Raw genomic sequence first — 20,512 nt, forward strand, 5'->3', positions numbered from 1 at the left:
TGGAGACGGCCGTCTGGCAGTCAAGAAATCGGCTAAAACGGCTTCCATAAGAAATTCTTTATTGGGCTGGCCTGCACCCACAAAAATATGAACGACTACAAACATTCGAGATAAGTCTGGTCGTATCTTGCGTCAGAAGCAAATGATAAATCCGAGTGCCGGCGGCTTTGAGCGTGAACAACAGTGCAAAGATCCGTGGCAATATAAAACTTGCGGCCTTTACTTTCGCTGTCACTGAACGTTCTGCATAACCGATTGGAAAAAAATGATCATTAAAGCTTTTTAACAGATTCAACGCTTCATGGAGACTGAGTTCAGGCGGTTTCGGCTTCCCTTCCGCCAGCAATTAACGTCAGTGGTTGGGCCAGTCTCAGCCGCGGCTCATCCTGTTGGGGTTACGAATCCACAGGAGATTTGGCGGCGCACTCTCTGTGGCCTTGTGAGCGGGATGCAGCCAGGGGTTGTTGGCAAGTCTGGAGGGGTGCACACCGGGCTCGTGCTAATCTAGCATATCAAAAGACAGCAAAAATTGAAAAAAACCCCAAATTTTCTCATGCCGAAGGATCACCCCCTCAGTACGAAGGGCGTACAACCAAGCAGCGGTGCGATAATTTCCGATTTCGAAGAGCTCGCGGTACCTTGCGACTGGGCGAGCCAAGTCTGGGTTCTGAGAAACTCAGCTTTGGCTTCAACTGTCGAAAATGACCGGTCTAGTAGTGAGCCCCAAGGGTCAGTAAGCCCCGAAACTTGGGAACGTCAGAGATGTAAACACCGAGTTACGGCTAGGAAGCCCGGAGAAAATCTCACGTGGACCTTATATATCCTAGGTAGCAAAAGGTCATCCTTTTAGTGAAGCGATTCCAAAAGGGCGTCCTTATTATTAGGTGTGGGAGAGAAATGAGGACCTAAAAGTGACTCCTAGCAGAGAGCGGTGCCATCCTGGGCATTTTGGGCAGTACCACAGTTCATGCTGGGTCTGAGAACCGCTAAAGGGGTCCCCCGTGTGAGTACGGGTCTCTAGCAGTGGAGGAAGGTCTGGGTGCAGGAACCTGGCTTGGGCTTGGGTACCCCATAAACCTGCCTTTGTAGGGTACCGTTTCTCGGAGCGTCGAAGGCCCCGGCGAGCATTCCGTGGTATGGAGGTACGCTTGAAGGCCGAGGGCCACTATTAGGCGAAGAACGAGTGTCCGCCTTCTGCGGGGGTCTGAAAGGAGCTCGACTCTATTCGGATCAATTTTGAAATCCCAAGTTGTCCCCAATCCAACCCAAACTACCATAACCCAAGCCTGACGACCAACGTTCCATTCCTCAAATACCATCCCATACCCGCTACTTTGCAGGGTAGACCAGGGGAGCACCCCAGCCCCGCTCTCTCTGCTGTGGGTCGCTATAGTAAACATTAGCGATGTGCGAATAGTACTTTATCGAGACCGAATCAAATACAAACTGAATAGTGCAAGAATATTGAATATTAATGGAATATTTGTGTGATTATTCGCTGCTTAATGACCGAATAAATATATTATCAGCGTCAAATGAGACGCGAACAAAAGAATTGAAACACAAAACGGCAAATCTGCACTAGGGAGGTTGAATACTAGAGCTGCTGATTTTCGCATCGAAAGCGTAAAGATCACTCTTTGGAAGTGTCAATAGACCACGTCTATATCTCCTTTCCAGCCGCTAATAATTTTGATTGCTTGTGCTCGCGTTTCAGTTGTTTTGTTCGCGTTTCATTTGACGCTGATGGTACGAACGCATATCCACTCGAAACAGTAAAGCGCTATAGCGGTGGCGCTATAAGTCGTACAATTGAAGCTATAGCTGCTTAAATAAGCAACAACGTTTCCCATTGATGACTACGGCGACCAAAATAGCGCCAAGTCACAGTTGATAAGTGGGAGGAGTGTTTGAGCCATGGCCTTCGACATCGGTTATGAAGGTTTGAAGGGAGGCCTTGCTGAAACTGGCCGAGCCCATTCGCGGCGCCCAATCTTGAAGGCATTATGAATGATGATTTACGAATGGACCGCATCTCGGCGCTGAACCCTCCCTCCTGCACAGACTAATCGCGCCAGCATGCTATGCGGCGCAGGAGTTAGCCCTGTTTTTTAAACAATGGTAAAAAAAAAAACATATACGGACACACCGCTGTGTGGCTCAGTGGTTATGGCGCTCGACCATTGAGCCTGAGGACCTGGGTTCAAACCTGGCCGAGGCGGCCATTTTCCAATGGAGGCAGAACGCAAAAGGCGCCCGTGTCCTCTGTGATGTCAGCGCAGGTTAAATCGCCCCAGCTGGTCTAAATTAATCCGGAGCCTTACACTATACGGGATCCTTCATAGACCGTGTGTCGCTTCGGGACATTAAACCCCACAAATTACAGAAAAACTACGGCGAGGCCTATTCGAACTTTGTGTCAATTACTCAAAATCTATTCGAAAACTTGAGGACGCATTCGATTAAAAAATTTTGAACATGCTCTATTTTATTCGTCCAGCGAATCAAATAGATGGATATTATTCGCCATTCCAAAATTTCGAATATTCGCACACCCCGAGTATATACAGCTTTCCTCATTTCCACCGCTGGGTGTGCGAAATACCGTTTGCCCTCAGGGACATATTCCTTTGTTATTACAGTGGGCTGCTGCTCGCAAGTGGCACGGGTTGAGGCACTATTTTTCTTATTTAGTTTTGTATTCCTCAATACAACTTCTGTCGTTAACGCTGCTCCGACATCGTCGTCTGGAAGAAGGACAACTATCGTTCGTTGGTTCTTATACCTTTGCGCAAGCTGCCGATCCAGCAGAGCCAAATTTCTCTCGCAGCTCGCAAAAGTAGTTTTGGTTCCACTTTAATCGCATAGAGATATAGCGAAAGTGAAAAGATTTCAGTATATTCTCACGAATAAATATTTCATTTTCTCAAAACTAATACACACATTAGAGTCAAGTCAGTTTGAGAACTTTTTGCTTTGGACCAGAGTTATAATCAGGGCTAATGTTTCAAGGCAAATAAATAAAAGACATGCAGTCCTCGCTGCGACTCGTGACTAAAGCGAATGCTTGTCTGCCTTTTTCTGCCACGTACGGCTCATGCGTGGGTCTGTATCTCGTTCTCTTTTTTGTATAATTGCTGGCACCAGCTCTTAATATTTGTCCGGAAATAAATTTTAAATTGAGTACCATGGGATAAAACAGCCAGCAAAAAATTGAGCCATGAGAGGTTTTATTTTCCACCCGTGAACCCGAATTCTCGCCCCTCCCTTCGTTATCGCCCTGCTTTCATTCTTCACCGTGCTCTCTGCTTTTCCATAGCTCTATCGGTTTCACCGACCACTACCACGACGCGCAAGCCAGGAACGGGCGCCTAAGGGCCGCGCTCTGCAGAGGAATCACAAGCGGCGCGTATTCGACGTGTGCGTTGGCTATTTGGTCCATGTTTCTTTAACGCTGAGACTCCCCACACTGTCCACCTTTCCTCCAGGCAAGAAGCGGCAGCAGTTACCGCAGCCCACCTTCTGCCGCCTTCATTTCACCCACTCAAGAACCGACACGGCTACGTGGGGCCCCTTGGGCCACGTGACTTACATGGCTCAGGCACACGTGAGTGACGGTCCCTCTGGCTGGCGGGGGAACGTCGGAGTTTTCTCTCGCGGTATCGAGCTGACGCCGTGAGAAATAAAGAGCGAAGCGTGACATTTGCTAACCTAGTGAGAGTGGCCACGTGAAGCGGGGATAGCAATGGCCCAAAGTAGGCGCCCTTCGTACAAAATTCACCTGCGGTGCGGACGTCTACTGCAACGGCGTGAGTCTGGGGGATCATCTCATTAACAGCTGTCGATGTATAACTGAAAGATGGTATGGCGGTTTCCCGTCTGGTCTATGGCGTGATCTGCTTTTGCGCAAAACTTTAGTAGTTAAAAACCTTACTATGGCGTTTCCAGTCTGCGAACAGAGGAAAATAATGATGCTTTTAGTGCATAGTGTCTATGCGCTGAATATTCGAGCAGAATGTTCTAGCGAAAGGTCTAAGCCCTCCACTATAGCGGAAGCGGCGAATGTACAGTGTTTTGGCTCAAGGACTGAAACTTGCTGCAGGTGGTCGTTCGAAAGAATATTTCCTCTCCGCTAGAATTGTTTGTCACAAGTGTTTTTTTTTGCGTTGCAGCTGCCAGCAGGTTTACTGCATTTTGTCAACCACTTATTGATGTATCTACCCGTTGTATTTTAAGTCGCAGCAACTGCATGTTACTCCTGACGTGCACTTCTCAAACTTCTCCATGCGCAAGACATCACAAGTGTTGTTAACCAACTCAACTTGATGCAAATCCCCCCCCCCCCCCCCCCCCCCGCCAAGTAGAATAGGCAGTGAGGCATTAACCTCACACAATTCCTACAGCAGATTCTTTGACGCGATTGAGGGATGTCGCGTCACTCACTGCACGATGAAGGCATACCAGTTTACTGCGCCAAGAACTTGCCTGTCCGTCAGCAGATTGTCACAGCCGACCACTGTAAGCACTTTCAACGTTTTCGAGCAAGCCATCAGCAGTTTCTCTAAACCGTGTTCCAGATGAGCCCTGCAGAGAAAGCAGTGAACCACATGCCATTTGCTCAGGGGACCAAGACTGAACATCATGCTGTTTTGAACGAATTCGACAGTTCTGCGTGGTATGGATAAGTGTGCGTGGGTGCAACCCTTTGTTGCAAGTTCCCAGACCAAGCTACCTCTGTCAGGAGCAGGAATGTATGCATGTCTTGATGAAACGGCTGCGTTAATTCGCAGGACCTCTCCTTGCCATCAGTGAGAAGCCGTCGAGTTGCAGCTATTACTTCGGCGTCGCACGGTCCCATGCTCCTTCCATACATGCGCGCTCTGACCAGGGAATTTTCGCAACATGCGGACCTTACGCATGCATGTGCATGTTGAACGATTTAAAATAGATGTCAGAACACAAATTATTATTAATTTATATTCATTTAATATAATAGTGAATAGTATTAGCAATTTAATAATTGTAATTTAATTCATTTCGGCTGTCACAACATAATTTCTTGCAGGACGCAAGTCTTAAATGTCCGATACGCACGTGACATACCCAGGCACACGCTTGTTGGCGTCAGCCGTCGCTTCGAGAGCTGAAAAAGAAAGCGACTAGAGGTGAGCGAGTGTGTGTTCCAATCCCACTGGCCTCGGCTGCGGCTACGGAATGGTTGTGAATTGGATTCATTCTGCCTGTCCCTTTCCGCCAGCGAAATAGGCCTTACCTTGCAGGGACAGGCTTTCAGTGGCCGAGCACAAGGCTGCCATTTCGCTGAAAAGCTGCAACGGAGAGAACGCGTCAGCGGTCCCAATGTCTTGCGCTGCATTTTTAATCAGAAAAGAATCCCCTGGACGTCCATGAACTTTCAGATTACGCTGTATTTCGATAAGACAGGAAAAAGACGGGGAGGTAGAAGGGGGAGGAGGGGAGAGCAGCGGTGTATACAATGAGAGTTATAAAGATCTGTTTCTTAACAGTTCAAGTGGAATTTGACCTGACTTCTTCATATTCGTCTGGTCAAGCTATTAATGACTTTCTTGATATGAAGATTGTAACACTTGATGGGCTTGCTTGAGAAACTCTAGTGGCAGCTGTTAAAAATAAACTTGAAGGGCCGCTGCGGTGGCTCAGTAAATATGGTGCTCGGCTGCTGACCCGAAAGACGCGCATTCGATCCCAGCCACCGCGACTGCATTTCGATGGAGGCGAAATGCTAGAGGCGCGTGCACTGCGCGATCTCAATGAACGTTAAAAGAGCCCAGGTGGCCGACGTTATCCGAAGCTCTCCACTACGGCGTTCCTCATAGCCGGTGTCCCTTTGGGAAGTTAAACCCCACAAAACCAAATTAAACATGAACGACAACTTTATCTCCCATCCTTCCTGTTATGTTGTTCGCGCGCCTCCCTTTGAGGGGTTTATAGAGGGTGTTTGACCTGAGACGTTAGGCAAATCTTAAAAATAGGCTTTAAAAATAGGCTTAAAAATTTGGCAACTTCGGCGAGTTACATGCACTGGAGAGGTAGCTTCGCCCGCAAGCTTCTCGAAAGCGCATGTATTTCGGCTCGATGTAGCCCGAAATTGTTGGCCCAGAGCGCCGCGGGTAACCGCGTTTTCGAAATTCCAAAAAGTAATACGGATATTGCTTATGGTGGCATACACGCCTCTCAGTAATTAAGGAGCCTAACGGTAATACTTAAAAGGTTAACTATTCAACATTAGTTAACCAACCTCTTAGCACGTCTTAGCTCTATTCTAATGTACTGCACCGCTGACAATGTCATACCGAAGCTAGCGCTCTTCTTACTAAAAAAAAAACTTTTTTTAAAAATAGTGCAAAGTCTTAGGTGAAACACCCTGTATATAGGCAAAAGCACTAGACTTCGTCTGAAGAATCCACTCCGGTGAACACAAGGACAAGAAACCCTCCTTATAACGACTGCAGTCGTTGAGTCGGGTGGTAAGCTTATTTGTTAGCGGTTTTCGATGAGAGCCCTTAGAAAAATTTTGCTGATGGCTCATGGCTGCAATAACGTTACTGCGCTATAAGACGAAGATAAGCCAGAAAAGAGCAGAGCATACGTGGTTATCCTATAGCGCAGTGACGTTCGTCCAGTCATGAGCCATCCCCAACAAGCGCAACTTGCTGCTGTACCGTAGCGATGGGGCTGATGCGCTCCAGCAATACGTATAGGTTATTTTAGCAGAGACATTCACTAGGATAGATCGTGATAAGAAAAGCGAAGGCTTTTTCGTTTCGATGCAGAGGGAAAGATTACAATAGTGTCTGCCAATTGTGCAGGGTAGTGCAGGGCCTCTGCCCGCTGATTACTGGCACCACGCCTGGCTTTGGGTGCGGTCCATACAAAAACTGGGAAGTCGTCCCTTGCGCATTTTTATCCCGGACCATTTTTTGCACCACAGCCCTCTTTGCCCTCATTTCTTGTCTCATTAATGTGTTCTTGCTTCTGTTGTTCAGCGTGCTTTACTTCTCGAGTTCTACTGGGGGAAAATCATGCTCACCCTCCCGCTGTCAGAATGCTATCCCCCCCCTCTATCCCAGTGTTTAACCTGTGGCAAAGCAGTATGTACTGAAGAAGCCGGCGTAGCACCGCGGCGTGATCTTTGCCACGTTGTTTAGTCTCACATGATTGAGAAATGACGGGAAGCAATTGGCCATCTGCGCTTTTCCGCGCGAGCTTCCGGTCTTTCGTCAGTTCCGGCAAGTAACCTCACATAATAAGCGATCTCCGCCTTCTGTACATTTCGAATAATTTCCCATAAGTGGCGTGCAGTTCTGTGAACAGCAGCCTAATTTTAAGACAGAAGTGATTTTAATGAAATGATTTCGTTATACTGAGCGAACAAAAACCTGGAGCAGAGTTCTTGCTTTGGTATAGGGGACGATATGCTATGAAGTATTAATGCAATGGCCGGAAGAGGCAGTGCTTACCTCCGCAGAAACACTGGTATGGTTGAGGTCAATGTGAAGCCAATGCTGAGGCCTCTCGACGATGCGCTTCCATGCCCGGCACACTCGGCGACAAATCAGAAGGTCCTCAGTTGAAAGGAACTGGATGACTGTTTCGAGGACATTTTCTGCAGAAGGGAACCAATGCTACATAACTTCATATTTGCACTTAAATCGAAGACGATTAAGAATAAATGACTGAATTTCACTCGCGAAGGATAGCGAAGGGCTGAACTCGATAACTTCGTTGCAATAAAGTCACTTCGTTTTAAGCTATTGTAAGCAATCCCGACACTGATCGGAAGTCTGTAGTCGACAACCCCGTCTGTGAACTCAGTCCAAAATTGTGTGCAAACGTTTGGCCACGAAGTGTGCCTTACTCGGTCAATTAGAAAAGGTCGTCTTTTACGCAAGGCACCATTTTCCTAATATTTTTCAAATTTTAATCGGGCAAGGCTCGTGCAAGTGCAGATAGTTTTTGCCAGAATGGATCATTTTATATCTAGACAGATTCATTCATCACCGTCAGCGTTTGCTTAGCTGAGTCCACTGCAGGAAAGAAATTGACAGATGATTACGATAGCCAATATTACGAAGTTTTAGCTCAGCTCGTCGCGTATTTTAGTCTTGCCACCCACCTCCCGTGCAGCCACCCTCCAACTGTCCATTCCTCAGCTTTCGCCGTGGCAGGTGACGTTTCGCTCTGCTGCTATCTGTCTGTTGAAAGAGTGACCCATGACCTGTCAGCTGGTGTGTTACGCTGGTAACCACCCTCTGGGATCTTCCTGTGGCAGACACCTTCCAGGTGGCGTTTAGTTCTGCTATTCGGGCAATGCGTCACGCCGACGACTACACCGACGCCGACTACGACGCGGAGTCCAGGAGCACCGCTGCACCCTAAGAAGTCTACTTCTAGTACTGTCTAAGTAAGCTTTCGGGCTTTTCCCTAGCTTTTAAACATTAACTTCCATCCTACTGGTATACTTTGCCTCCTTAGATCTTCAATCATGCTCGGTGGTTCTTCCCTTCGTTAATTAGCAGTGAAATTTTTAACCGAACTGGATGCTGCCGAGGTGTTCCAAATTTACTCTTGTACCTATTTATTCCCAATACAATTCTTCAAATACCGCTAAAAACATGCAATGAGGCTATTGTGGTCATCCTGACTCTTGCTATTTGCAGTTTGGACGTGGCCGTGATTTAATATCATCATCATCACCACCACCACCATAATCATACCCCCTAAGTACGTCTCCTGCGTGACGAAGGCCTCCTCCACCGATTTACAACTGCGCCAGCTGCGAGCACCCTGTCTCCGCCGACTTGGTCTTCTCTACCGCCCCCGCTACGTTTTGCCTTTTATTGGAGAGCAGCGTCACTCTAAAGAGAAATCAGTTGCCTTTTCACAGCATCACTTACGCAGAACTGGTTGGGTAGTGGCTCTGACCGCAAGTTGACGGTGGAGGCGCCTGGCGTGTGCAGGGTACCCATTGAGAGAGGAACCTGTCCTCTATCGGCAGCTACAGACAGGCACTTTTTCACCGCTCCACAACCGAATTGCCAATCGCCCCATCGGCACATCTCCAAAAGTTATCTTTAGTAGAGGTGTGAGAATATTCGAAAATTTCTAATAGTGAATCGAATATCTTTCTATTCGATTACTAAAACGAACCGAATAATTTATTTTGAGAATTATTCGAAGTGAATCGAGTATAAGTCCGAACTTATAGAACAGTTTTCAAATAATCGGCAGGAGGTTCGAATAAGGCCCGCGGTATTTTTCTTTGACGACTGTTCCAGAAACGGCTCAAGACGACGCCACGCACCATCCTTCCGCGAAAAGTATGAACGAGATGAAGAGTCACAATATAAGTCACTCTTCATCCGGAATGAAGGTTTCAGCGCCACGACGCGGTCCATTTACGTGGCGGCTTTCACAATGCTTGTATATATTCTCTAAAGCTGGAGCAGGCGGAAACATTTGGGAAAATTCAGCAAAATCCTGCCTTGATACTCGATATCCGAGGCCATGGTTCATACGTAGATGCACCCAGTCTCGTTTCCTAAGGTGCGGCTCTAGTAGCGCCGGGTACCCGCCGGTTTTCTAATGGGCACAAGGTTTCCTCAGGCTTGGTGCTCGGCTTTTCTGGAGTGAAACGTTCGCGAAAAGGGTCTTAGATGAATCATATAGATTATTGTTGCGTCTTTAGCAGCTATAATTTTAACTTGATAAGTTTTAAACTTATAGTACCAGACAGCAGTGCCACCACTGGCGCTTCACTGTTTCGCACAATTGTTCGTTCTGTACGAGTATTAGCACAGGTATTAACGAATATTAGTACTAATATTTGATTCGTACTGAATTCGGGCCTATCAGTAATCTATTTGTATTCGATTCAGTTTTTAGCTACGCTGTTCATATTCGATTTGGTTTGGAAAAGTACTATTCGCACATACCTAGCAACTCACAGTAACTACGTAATTATTCCCACGAGCTCACGAGCTCGAACGACTACATTCACTGCTTCATTTTTCTTCCGAACCGCCAGACTGGAACGGCCTTCCCCAGACATCGCTGCTACCACGTGCCCTTCTTCGTTTTTACAGCTTTTAAATGACCATGTTGTTCAAAGATTACTTGTCACGAGATGAAAAAAAGATCACCTTTTATGTAATGCCCCCTACGGGAAGCTTTAGGTTAATTAACTGAACTGAACTGAATTCCGCTTAATGTGCGCCTTTTTTTTCCTCATGTTCTGCTTCAAGTTCACCGCGGTTTCCAGACGATTTTTCCATTGTTCGCCGAGAACTGGTGCTCAAAACACTTGATTCAATGCAGCCGAGGCGGGCTGTAAATGCTCCACGCGTGCCGTTGCTTAGGCGTTCTAGAAAAGAGTGCCAATAAGCATAAGCCGCTTGCCTCAGACACCAAGAAGCCGCCGCGGTGGCTGAGTGGTTATGGCGCTCGGCTGCTGACCCGAAAGACCCGGGTTCGATCCCGGCCGCGGCGGTCGAATTTCGATGGAGGCGAGATTCTAGAGGCCCGTGTGCTGTACGATGTCAGTGCACGTCAAAGAACCCCAGGTGGTTGAAATTTCCGGAGCCCTTCACTACGGCGTCTCTAATAGCTTGAGTCGCTTTGGGACGTCAAACCCCCATAAACCATTAGACACCAAGAACCCGAAAGCGAAAGGCAGATATAAGCCGGCCGACAGAGAATTCCATATTCAGCAGTTCGACAATATTGTGCCGAAGCCGCCCGCAAGCGATTAGAAACTATTTTTTTATAGGCAGAATCATTTCTGCACGTCGGCATAACTTGAAATAATGTCTTCGCAGCTAAATTTTATTGCAAAGGCACCTTTCTCTAATTAATCATTATCGCATGTGCCAGCTGGCGCTTGTATCCTCCGCATTATACCTTTGTGTAATCGCCATTTAATTTGTTTCTCTTAAGTATCTCTATCGCTGCTGAAAGCCCGTCTTTCCTTGCATATTTCCGTCGCTTGCAACAAAGAATGTCCGGATTCAGAAAACAAATCCAGAAATGTACTCAGTCTTTACTTTATAACAGCATTAGTACTATCTGGGGTTCAACGTGTCGAAGCGACACGGGGGTTATGAGGGACGCTGCACTGGAGGACTTAGACCACCTGGGTTTCTTCAGTTCGCTTTGTCTACGCACAGCCCTCGCGCGTTTTTACACTTCGCCACAACCGAAATGGGACCGCCACGGCCGGGGTCGAAGCCGCGACCTTCTGGTCAGCACCCGAGCGCCCCAGCCACTGAGCCATCGTGGCGCGCCTTATTTTGTATCTGCTGCATAAGGCAACGAATGCCTCCGAAAATAAGTGTTGCACGACGTGGTTGAGTCGTTGCACCTGTGTTTCCCACATTTATGGTGCATGATGCAAATAAAGAGAAGCTATATTCTCACTCAGAGCTTTATGAGATAGAGCAGTGCTAAAAATTTGATAGAATATATGTGCAAACATGTGAATGCAATGTACAAAAGATTTCACATCAATCTGGCGTAAAATGTATTAGAATTGCCGAAAGGACATTACAGAAGCGCCAATTAGGTTACTTTCTTAGACACCAGACTTCCCACAATTTTGTTGCGGCGCATTGGGGGCAATTTTCTCTCTACCTAGCGCAGACAGCCTTCAGTGTCTTAACCTAAGCGTTAGCGCATCTCATTTCTTCTTTTAAAAAAAGTATTTCGTGTTGCGAGAACGGTGGCGCTGAACCGAGTCCCGAACCGGTTCGGAACGGTTCCTTTGAATCGTTCAGTTCCCAGATGGAGAAAAAAATACAGGTTAAGTTCAGTTCCAGTTTCGGGAAAAAATACGGGTTCGGTTCCGGTTTCGGGTTTCGGTTCGATTCAGGTCCTACACCCTGCTGCGGAGTGGTGCTCAGCCATTCGCAAACATGGCGTTCGCCGAGTCGCTCGTCCGTCCGTCCGCGCCGTCTGTCGAAAGAGCATGGCTTCCTGGCTTCCTGAAGTAAGCGAAGGAGGTAGCCTTGAAAATCTTCAAATTGCATTGCATCGGGAAAAGAATTAAGGGGTACCTAATCTCCGCCTTAACGATATGACGCGATAGAATTAATGGGTTGTAGCGCCTACCAAAGGGGGAAAGCAGCTGGGGAGGGTCAGCTAACAGCAGATGTGTTGAAGGAAGGTGGGGAGATTGTGCGAGAACTAACCACACTGTATATGAAACGACTTATCACCTCGAGCGTGCCAAAAATTTTGAAGAACGCTAACTAACATTACCTGAATTAATAAGAAAGGAGACGTCAAGGACTTGAAAAATTGCTGACAGAACAGCTTAGTGTCCGTTGCGTAAAGGGTATTTACTAAAGTAATCGCCAATACAGTCAGGGCAACCTGACTCTATCGACCAAATGATCAAATCGACCAAATGATCAGGAAGGCTTTCGTAAAGTTTACTTGACAGTGACCATATTCACACAGTCAATAAGCTGTTAGAGAAATGCGCAGGATATAATAAATCCCTACATATAACCTTCATTGATTACGAGAAAGCATTTGACTCGGTGGAAACTTTAGTAGTCACGCAGGCATTACGGAATCAATGTGCAGAAGAGTCTTATATGAAAATACTAAGATATTTATAACGATTGCCCAGCTACCATGAACCTTTGTAAAGTCAACAATAAAATTCAAAAAAAGAAATGTTGTAAGGCAGGAAGACACTATCTCGCCAATGCTATTCACCGCCGGTTTACTGGAGATATTCCGAAGCCTGGATTGGGAAAATTTGGGAGTAAGAGTTAATGGACAAAACCTAAGTAATCTGCAATTCGCAGATGACATTGCCTTGCTAAACCACTCAGGAGATGAACTGCAAAGCATGATAGTGAGTTAGACAGGCAGAGCAGAACGGTAGGTCTAAAAATTAACATGCAGGAAACCAAAGTAATGTTCAAGAGTCTCGCAAGGGAACAGCGGCTCACAATTGGTAGCGAGGTGCTGGACGTGGTAAAGGAATACTTAGGACAGGTGGGGACCATTGATCCAGAACGAGAGAAGGAATAACTAGAAGAATAAGATTGGGGTGGAGCGCATTTGGCAGGTTCTCTCAGATCATGAGTAGCAGTTTACCAATATCCCTCAGGAGAAAATTATACAACAGCTGTATCTTACCAGGCTCACCTATGGGACAGAAACGTAAGGGCTAACGAAAAGGATTCAGCTCAAGTTAAGGACAACGCAGCGAGCTATGGAAAAAAATGAAAGGTGTAACATTAAGAGACCGGAAGAGGGAAGAGTGGGTGAAGGATAAAACAGGGTTTAATGAATCCTAGTCGAAATCAAGAGGAAGAAATGGGCTTGGGCAGGGCATGCACTGCTTATGCAAGATAACCGCTGGTCTTGTAACGGAGGGCAACGGTAAGGGTAACGGAGTGGATTCCAAGAGAAGGCAAGAGCAGTAGGGAATGGCAGAAAGGTTGGCGGATTAGATTAAGAAGTTTGTGGGAATACGGTGGCCGCAGCTGCAAAGGACAGGGTTTACTGGCGAGACATGGAAGAGGCCCTGCCGTGGGCGTAGTCAGGCTGCTGCTGCTGATGCTGATGATGATTATGAGAGCGAACACATGGAGTGGCGCTTGAAAAGAAGAGGAGGTGTTGAACACCTTTAAGGTACTCGGGCAGAGAGGACTGTTCGCTGGCCGCCGTCCATCGCGTCTCAAGCCATCTGCAACAAATGTGGGGCTACGTCTATAGCGCCCACAATTGGTCATCCTCTACTTTACATTCTCTGGGAGTCCTCGTACCACTTCCGGCGCAGTGGTGCAGAGTTATCAATCGATGCGCCACTGCCCTGCGATGGCAAATGCTGCCAGCGGTTGCACTTGTGCGACCGCTGTTACTAGTCCAGGGCGACCTCTCGCGAACAGTCATTAATTTAAATGACACCTGCCACGACGGGCACTTTGCTCACAATCCGCAGTGCAGGTTGTAATGAAATCCGAAGGCCACGTGACCAAGGTGGCTCACCTAGGCTGCTTCTGTGCGGATTCTTCGCTCATGGTCAATGACGTCGACGGCGGTGTCGACAACAGACGCCGACGACAACTTTTCTACGACACGGGCTATACTTAACGCTCTCGTTAAAATTGACAGAGACACCGAGCGCCACTTGCTGTGAAGATAAAGCAGCTGACTACTGGTACTTTTTTTAGAGGGCAGCTCTTAGGCGCCCTTTCCTGCGTTGCGCGTCGTAGTGGTAGGCGTAAGCAGCAGAGCTAAAGGCCCCCGGAATGTGGCTGCCCCGGAAAGGTGCCGGAGGGCTCCTAGCAGCGTAACACGCCACCGTGTGAAGAGTTGAGCTCAAACCTCGCATTACCGACTATCGTAAGCGTCTGTCTTTTTTTCCCCAGAGGTAGAGGCACCTGTCGGTGAATACGGCCGCAGAGGAACAGAATTATAGAGCGCGCAACATCCTGATTGGTTCAAATGGCCGTAGTGCCTACACTGCTGCTGCAAGCTACTCCTGAGACGAAGTATAGTCCCACCGTTCTGCTTTGCATGCTTAATTCCTCAGTCATGTGCTCCGATTCCTCCCCAGTATTCGCTGATACCGCAGTGCAATATATGCGGGCCTCATAACAAAAGGGGAAGCACGAATGCGACGGGTGCTGAAAAGTGCACACGGTTCTCACCGGCGAGGTCCGCTGTCTTCGAGGGCGCTGTGTCCCGGGCGTTGAGCGCGAAATTCACGCGAGGCTTTCCCGCAAGGCGCCTCGGGCGTAGTTTTGTCTGCGTCGCTCGTTCGATGGCTTCGTCGCCGTGGCTCGAGCCATAAGAGCCTGTCATGTCCTTGCCTGGACAGTATGCGTCCTTGGGGAAGATAAACAGCTCATTGCTTTGATGACTGAGGATTTCAGCGGCTTGAACAGCAGCTTCTACTTTGTCCCGACATCCAACATTGCTAGAGTCAGTAACGGTATGAACAGGGTGTTGCCCCTCTTTGGGAACCGTGAGCGAACAGAATTCTTGGTAGACGGTGGCCGCTGGTGGTCTTTCTCGCGGGTAGATGTGCGGCGGCGAAGTGTCGGCGGCGTACATCTGATATGACAGCGCTTCACGGTCCAACTTCATTCTAGCTTCAGTGCGTTGAAAGAAGTCGTCAATCTTAGCACGTAGCTTGCCCTGTTCACGCAAGTAAGCGTCTCGTTTCCTCACAAGATCGTAATTTGGAACGGCCTGAAATGTAAAGCATAAAAAATAGAAATAGAACATTGACAACAAAAGACATTTAGGCAACAAGAGAGTGAAGAGGTGCTTGATGCTTCAGCGGCGTGCGCTTTTACCAGTCCTCATGTGGCGGACTTTTTTTTTACAACGTACGACCCACGACAGGCCTCGTGGTGAAAGGCTGTACCGGATTATAACTGCTGTACTGTAACAACTCCATTATCACCCAACAATTTTAAACTGAAACGTTTCCTGTATTCTCACTGAAATCCTTCAACCTAACCTGTTAGGAAACGCGTTGTTAACATGGTGCTCAGCGACAGAAGAACTGGAAAGCGAAATGTTGGGTCTAGATGAGCATAGGTCTCTGGTTTACACGGCGGCTGAGTTTCGCGTATTCGTGGAAGGTCTAAGTCATGAGGCGTAGTGCATGGTGGCAGCTGTCAGGTGTGCATCACAAAACTTCGATGAGCAGGTTGCGTACCTGCCCAGAATCAAATACAGAAGCCACTACAAATTATACAGGTAAGTGTTGTCCTTGCTTCAGCACGGATTTTGCTTTTCCTCACCGAATTTCCGTGCGCAATGATCTCCAAGGTCCAGCCTGCATACTGGCAAACTTGACTTCGGCTTGCCATGAAAGGCAGGTGAGCCGTAATTTGATCCCCCACTCAAATGCGCGAATTGCAATGATAAGCTTTCATAAGGCACCCACAAAACCGATTCGAATGATGCGCTTTGATTATAGCCAGGAAGCTATAGTCTAATGGCCGTTGGAAGCAGGATTTTGATTTCTGTTTTCAGTGTTTCTTCGAAAACGTCAGAAGTTCGTAAAAATTGAAAATATTGGTTCCGTTTGTACAGCTCTTCACCTCCGCAGAGAGAACAGAAAACTATATTTGGTGAATTACATCTGTTAGAGCTCTGAACGGTTGAAAAAAGTCTGCATGGTAGTTTGTTGTATTCGGTGCAAGCTGCAAAAATATCAGATGCTTCACCGCTCTATGGTACCAGACTAACTGCGAAATAACCACAGAAACCTGCGACATTGTAGCGCAAAGCCCAGAGAACCATAAGTTGCAAAGGAGCTACAATTAAGAAAAACAAAAGAGGGTGGAGGAGGGAGGAGGTGGGCGCGGGGTGAAAGGGTCTTTTAAATTCACCCTGTGGTACTTGCAGATATCGACCACACTACAAGAAGTGGGTCATCCAAGCTTTTGGTGGGACTTTAAAAGCTGCCCGTTGTTAATCTAGCAGAGTCGCGACACGTGCTTTCTCTACCACTGCAACGAGGCGTGCTGTGCACAGCTCGGCATGCCTGCTTGTCTTCGGCTAACCCGTAGAATTCGACGTGACGAAAGGCGCGATTATAAACACATGAATGAAGTACGCACTGCCAATCTCTTCATGCTTGCTCAGTGCGGTGTTCATTACTACGTGATACCAGTGCAAAATGACGGATGCCATTATTCCCTTTGAACTACGAGTTACAGCTCACGAGGCACGTGCCTTCTGGCCGGCGCGTCAATGCAAGGCACCCCCAGGGCTATTGGCTCGTGCAAGCGGGAAGCGCAGCGAATCTTCCGCTTACGTTGCTTTCGCCGCGATGCTCCGGGGCGGGCGGCGAGTCGTGACAGAAGCCGCGCCACCACTGCACGTGGTGCAACAGCGAACGGAAGCTCTTGCTGGCAGCCTGGCAGATGGGACAGCGGTACACGGGCGGCGCCATGGAGCACTCGGGGAGGCAGCAGTGACAGCCGGATGTCAACACAGTTGTCGTCATGACTACGCGCCCCTCCGGACCCGTGCGCGGCAAGTTTGAAGCAGAGTGGGCGCATCCTTCCCTGGCAGACTTATATAGAACATTTCTGCCAATCAGAAAGCTCTCCTGATGGTGTGACGCACTATACAGAAGTACCAGGAAATTACAGCTGTTGGAGAAGTACTAGAGAACATCACTGGCACTCAGTGCTCATCTTATGGCCGAGATTTTTAAAGCGCATAGTATCTTTCCCAGTAATTAATAAAAATGCCACACAAAATAAAATTGAAACTACAACCAGAAATCAGCCCGAAAGATAATCCGCATTCGGCAAGTAAAGATAGCTTCTGGACGTCTGATTGCAGGTTGGCCAAGCAAGACGTGTACTCTTAAGGCCACGATAACCTTGAACACTTTACTCCGTCTCCTGATTAAGTGTAGCCATTCATTCCCCCTTTCCGAGCTAGAATTGTGGCTTTAGGCTACAGAGGAAAATTCGGTGGTCACTTAAGCTCTGCCATAATGGTATGACGCGATAGCGTTAATATGGGTCCCTTCAGCAACCTGGGGTCCTGTTTGCGTATCAATTTGCAGACACACAGTTCTTTACTATATTTCTCGTTTTCATTTTTATTTTTATTTTACTTCATATTTACAACAGAAACCCACACCCTTACAAAAATGGATATTGAATTTCTGATACCATTAATGATGTAATCGTGGTGAGTTATCAGAAATTATTCACGAAGGCAACATATGTTTTTTGTATCAGCCCTACATCATAAATGCTTAATGAGTTTTTGCATTAGATTTTTACACCATAATTACAAATTACTGATGAATTTTCACATTAACTTTTTGGAACCGAACTGAGAACAAATTCTTGAAGCGTTTTTGCATGAAGACGTCAGAGCAGCGTCTTTTTCATGTGTCGCTTCAATTTCTCGTGCTGCAGTGGTGTACAGCAATGGAACTTTGCAGTTTAATCTCTTCATTTTCTCCTGCGAGAGATTGCGTATATGACACCAAAATTATCTTCGAAAACTACTTATCAACAGTGCCTCACTAAGACTTGCTATGGGACGTCTTATTGGGAATGTATAAGCATCAGCCCGCGCTGTAAAGAACTATACAGATCACGCGAGTGTATCGATGTGTCATTTACAGTAAGTACATCCAGAGATTGTAATGCTTTTTTCTCGACCTTGTTTCTTGCTTCTTTCCGAGGGCCGATAGAAGCTGTTTGTAGCAACGATTGGCAGATTATGGTCCTGTACTGTAACACGTTTCAGCGGAAGTAAAACTTAATAGTTTAGTGGATGCTGAAATTACAGTTACGAGAGCTTCACCCAAGCGGTTGCAGTTTAATGTTAATGAGCCGTTAAAAAAATTAAATTCGCATTTATTTTTTTGCGAACACTAGTCTAAAATGCATCATAAACCCCTCAGAAATGCATGACGAATTCAGCATGTGTGGAAAAAAAATTAATGAGAATCTCAACAAGAAAAAAATACATCACGTCTATATCAGAAGCTCGGTGGCCAATATTAATCACCAATACATAAGAAACTCAGCTCAGAAGTCGTCAGAAATACCTAATGAGTGTGACGGCTGAAATCATTGACATTTTGTCAGAAACTTGTCACAAATTTTTGTAAGGGTTGCAAGGCCTTCCTTTAATCAAGTCGAACGGTAGTTTCGTAGAGGAAGAGGGCTATCGCCATGGCACACGCTGTCCCTTCCTGCTTTCATGGGGCAGCGGTTCGAATCCCTGCTCGACCATGTTTCTTTTGAGCGCAATTTCTTTTCTTCAGAGGCACTACGTAATGGCGGCGGAATGACATGACGACCCTTTAGCCCTATAAGGAATTGTGTAGAGGCGTCATCACTGATGTGCTGTGTAATCGTTGTGGGTTGTTTGAGTTGAATGTTTTGAACAACGTCTGGAATTGCTTTTTGAACTATCTCTGCCCTGTCCGCGTTGCGGTGTTCCCGGTCCTTGCCACTTCGCTGCTTCACTGCGGGCAAGACCAATTTTAGAGATGTTTGGCATACCGGAGACGTCCAAGCGGAGAGGTACACCGGTTTTACGTACGCCTGTTGCGCACGCACAGAGGTCCTACCTGGCTGCGCTGTTGCCACTGCGCATGCGCAGCTGCCGTACGTAAACCGGCATAAGTCTCCGGTACGCTAAAGCTCTCTTGTCACGTAGCGGGTTGGGCGCGGAGTAACCTGATTTGACGGATGTCACTCTGCACTCTCCGCTGGCGCGCTGTTTTGGAATGGCGCGACAAATGGCACAAATTAGTTGAGCCACAGCGGCAAGGATAATCGCGTTTGCGAAATTGTAAAAACGTGATATGGCTATTACTAACGGTCGCCTACAAATCACGTTGAAATCAGGCGCTTGTCGGTAATAGTTATCGGTAATTAAGAATTTAGTTCATCACTTTATAAGTTAACATGATTTTATTGTTTTCTGAGGTCCGCCAAGAGGGGTATTACTACGCCGCATAAAGCATCTCTCTATCTCAAAACCCTATTTTTCAAATTAGTGGTGGGCTTCCTTGAAACGCCTGGTAAGTTTTGTGGTTCGCCAAAGTGAAAATCGCACCACAAGGAAAATCTTCGTAATTTTACTTGCTGTCAAAGTCACAGGACAATGGCGGGCGAAAAGATATAGGCCACTTGTCCGTGCTTAAAAGGGAAAACAGAATTTAAAATTTCGGAATCGAACGCCATTGTTTGTGATGGCTTTTCCTAGCAACCAAGCCTGACAGCCCATATAGCAGACTGAGACCCTGTCACACAATCTGTTGTCGACCATAAACTGTAGCAGCTCTCGATACTCGCCTTCCCTTCCACTTAGTTCCGCGAGGTCCAATAACTGCAGCGTCGAGTTACACCTTAGGCCCCCCAACAGTTCCATAGCACCGTGGCAAGAGATCTGGCACCTATGAAAGCGAAGGTCTCGACGACACTGGTTTCTGGCAATCTCATTCCTCAAGAGTTCCAGAGCGACATTCCTCATATTGGACACGGTGATTTGAAGCACCCGTAGAGCGCGTGCTTGCCCCACAATGGCTGCAAGTTCTTCCCAGATCCAGTCGTCGTCTATCGCCCAGGAAGTGTCTAAATGAAGCTCGAGGCTCTCCAGAGTCTCGCTAATGCTCACAGCACGCACAAGGCGATGCAGGGAGAAAGCCAGTGTGGAGAGGGAAACAATCGCAAGTTCAACCAGATCGATGTTTGTTACAAGAGCATCCAGGAACGGTTCCCAGTCACATTCCACACCTAAGCGCAGTTTCTTGGTGCGAGCTTCGAGCAAGTGGGCAATATTTTTTGCCGTCAGCCGGCCTCCGAAGAGCCGTCAATTCTAACTCGTTGAGTCCATCGTGATCTTCAATGCTAGCGACAATCTCCTCCATCGAGGCTGCGTCTATGTAAAGGTCCACGAGAGCTAACTTCTTCTGCGGGCCACGAGAGCTGCAAGGTGAGTTCCGTCC

At 47.3% G+C, this 20,512-nt stretch overlaps 1 protein-coding gene and 1 non-coding gene across 2 annotated transcripts; one reads left to right on the forward strand and one right to left on the reverse strand.

Annotated features, from left to right (window-relative positions):
* Nucleotides 1-370: 370 nt before the first annotated feature.
* LOC144096153 (uncharacterized) lies at nt 371-16,972 on the reverse strand. Its single transcript, XM_077629382.1, has 7 exons — nt 16,835-16,972; nt 14,709-15,252; nt 7,500-7,645; nt 5,273-5,327; nt 5,104-5,143; nt 4,444-4,584; nt 371-473 (listed from the first exon to the last, which is right to left on the reverse strand). The coding sequence occupies exons 1-7, from the start codon at nt 16,970-16,972 to the stop codon at nt 371-373; spliced, it is 1,167 nt and encodes a 388-aa protein (XP_077485508.1).
* Nucleotides 10,456-10,527, forward strand: TRNAS-GCU (transfer RNA serine (anticodon GCU)). The gene has a single exon. It is a non-coding gene; the product is annotated as a tRNA-Ser (tRNA).
* Nucleotides 16,973-20,512: the final 3,540 nt, after the last annotated feature.

Source organism: Amblyomma americanum, chromosome 1 (genome assembly GCF_052857255.1).
Source record: "Amblyomma americanum isolate KBUSLIRL-KWMA chromosome 1, ASM5285725v1, whole genome shotgun sequence".
Classification (NCBI taxonomy): Eukaryota; Metazoa; Arthropoda; class Arachnida; order Ixodida; family Ixodidae; genus Amblyomma; species Amblyomma americanum.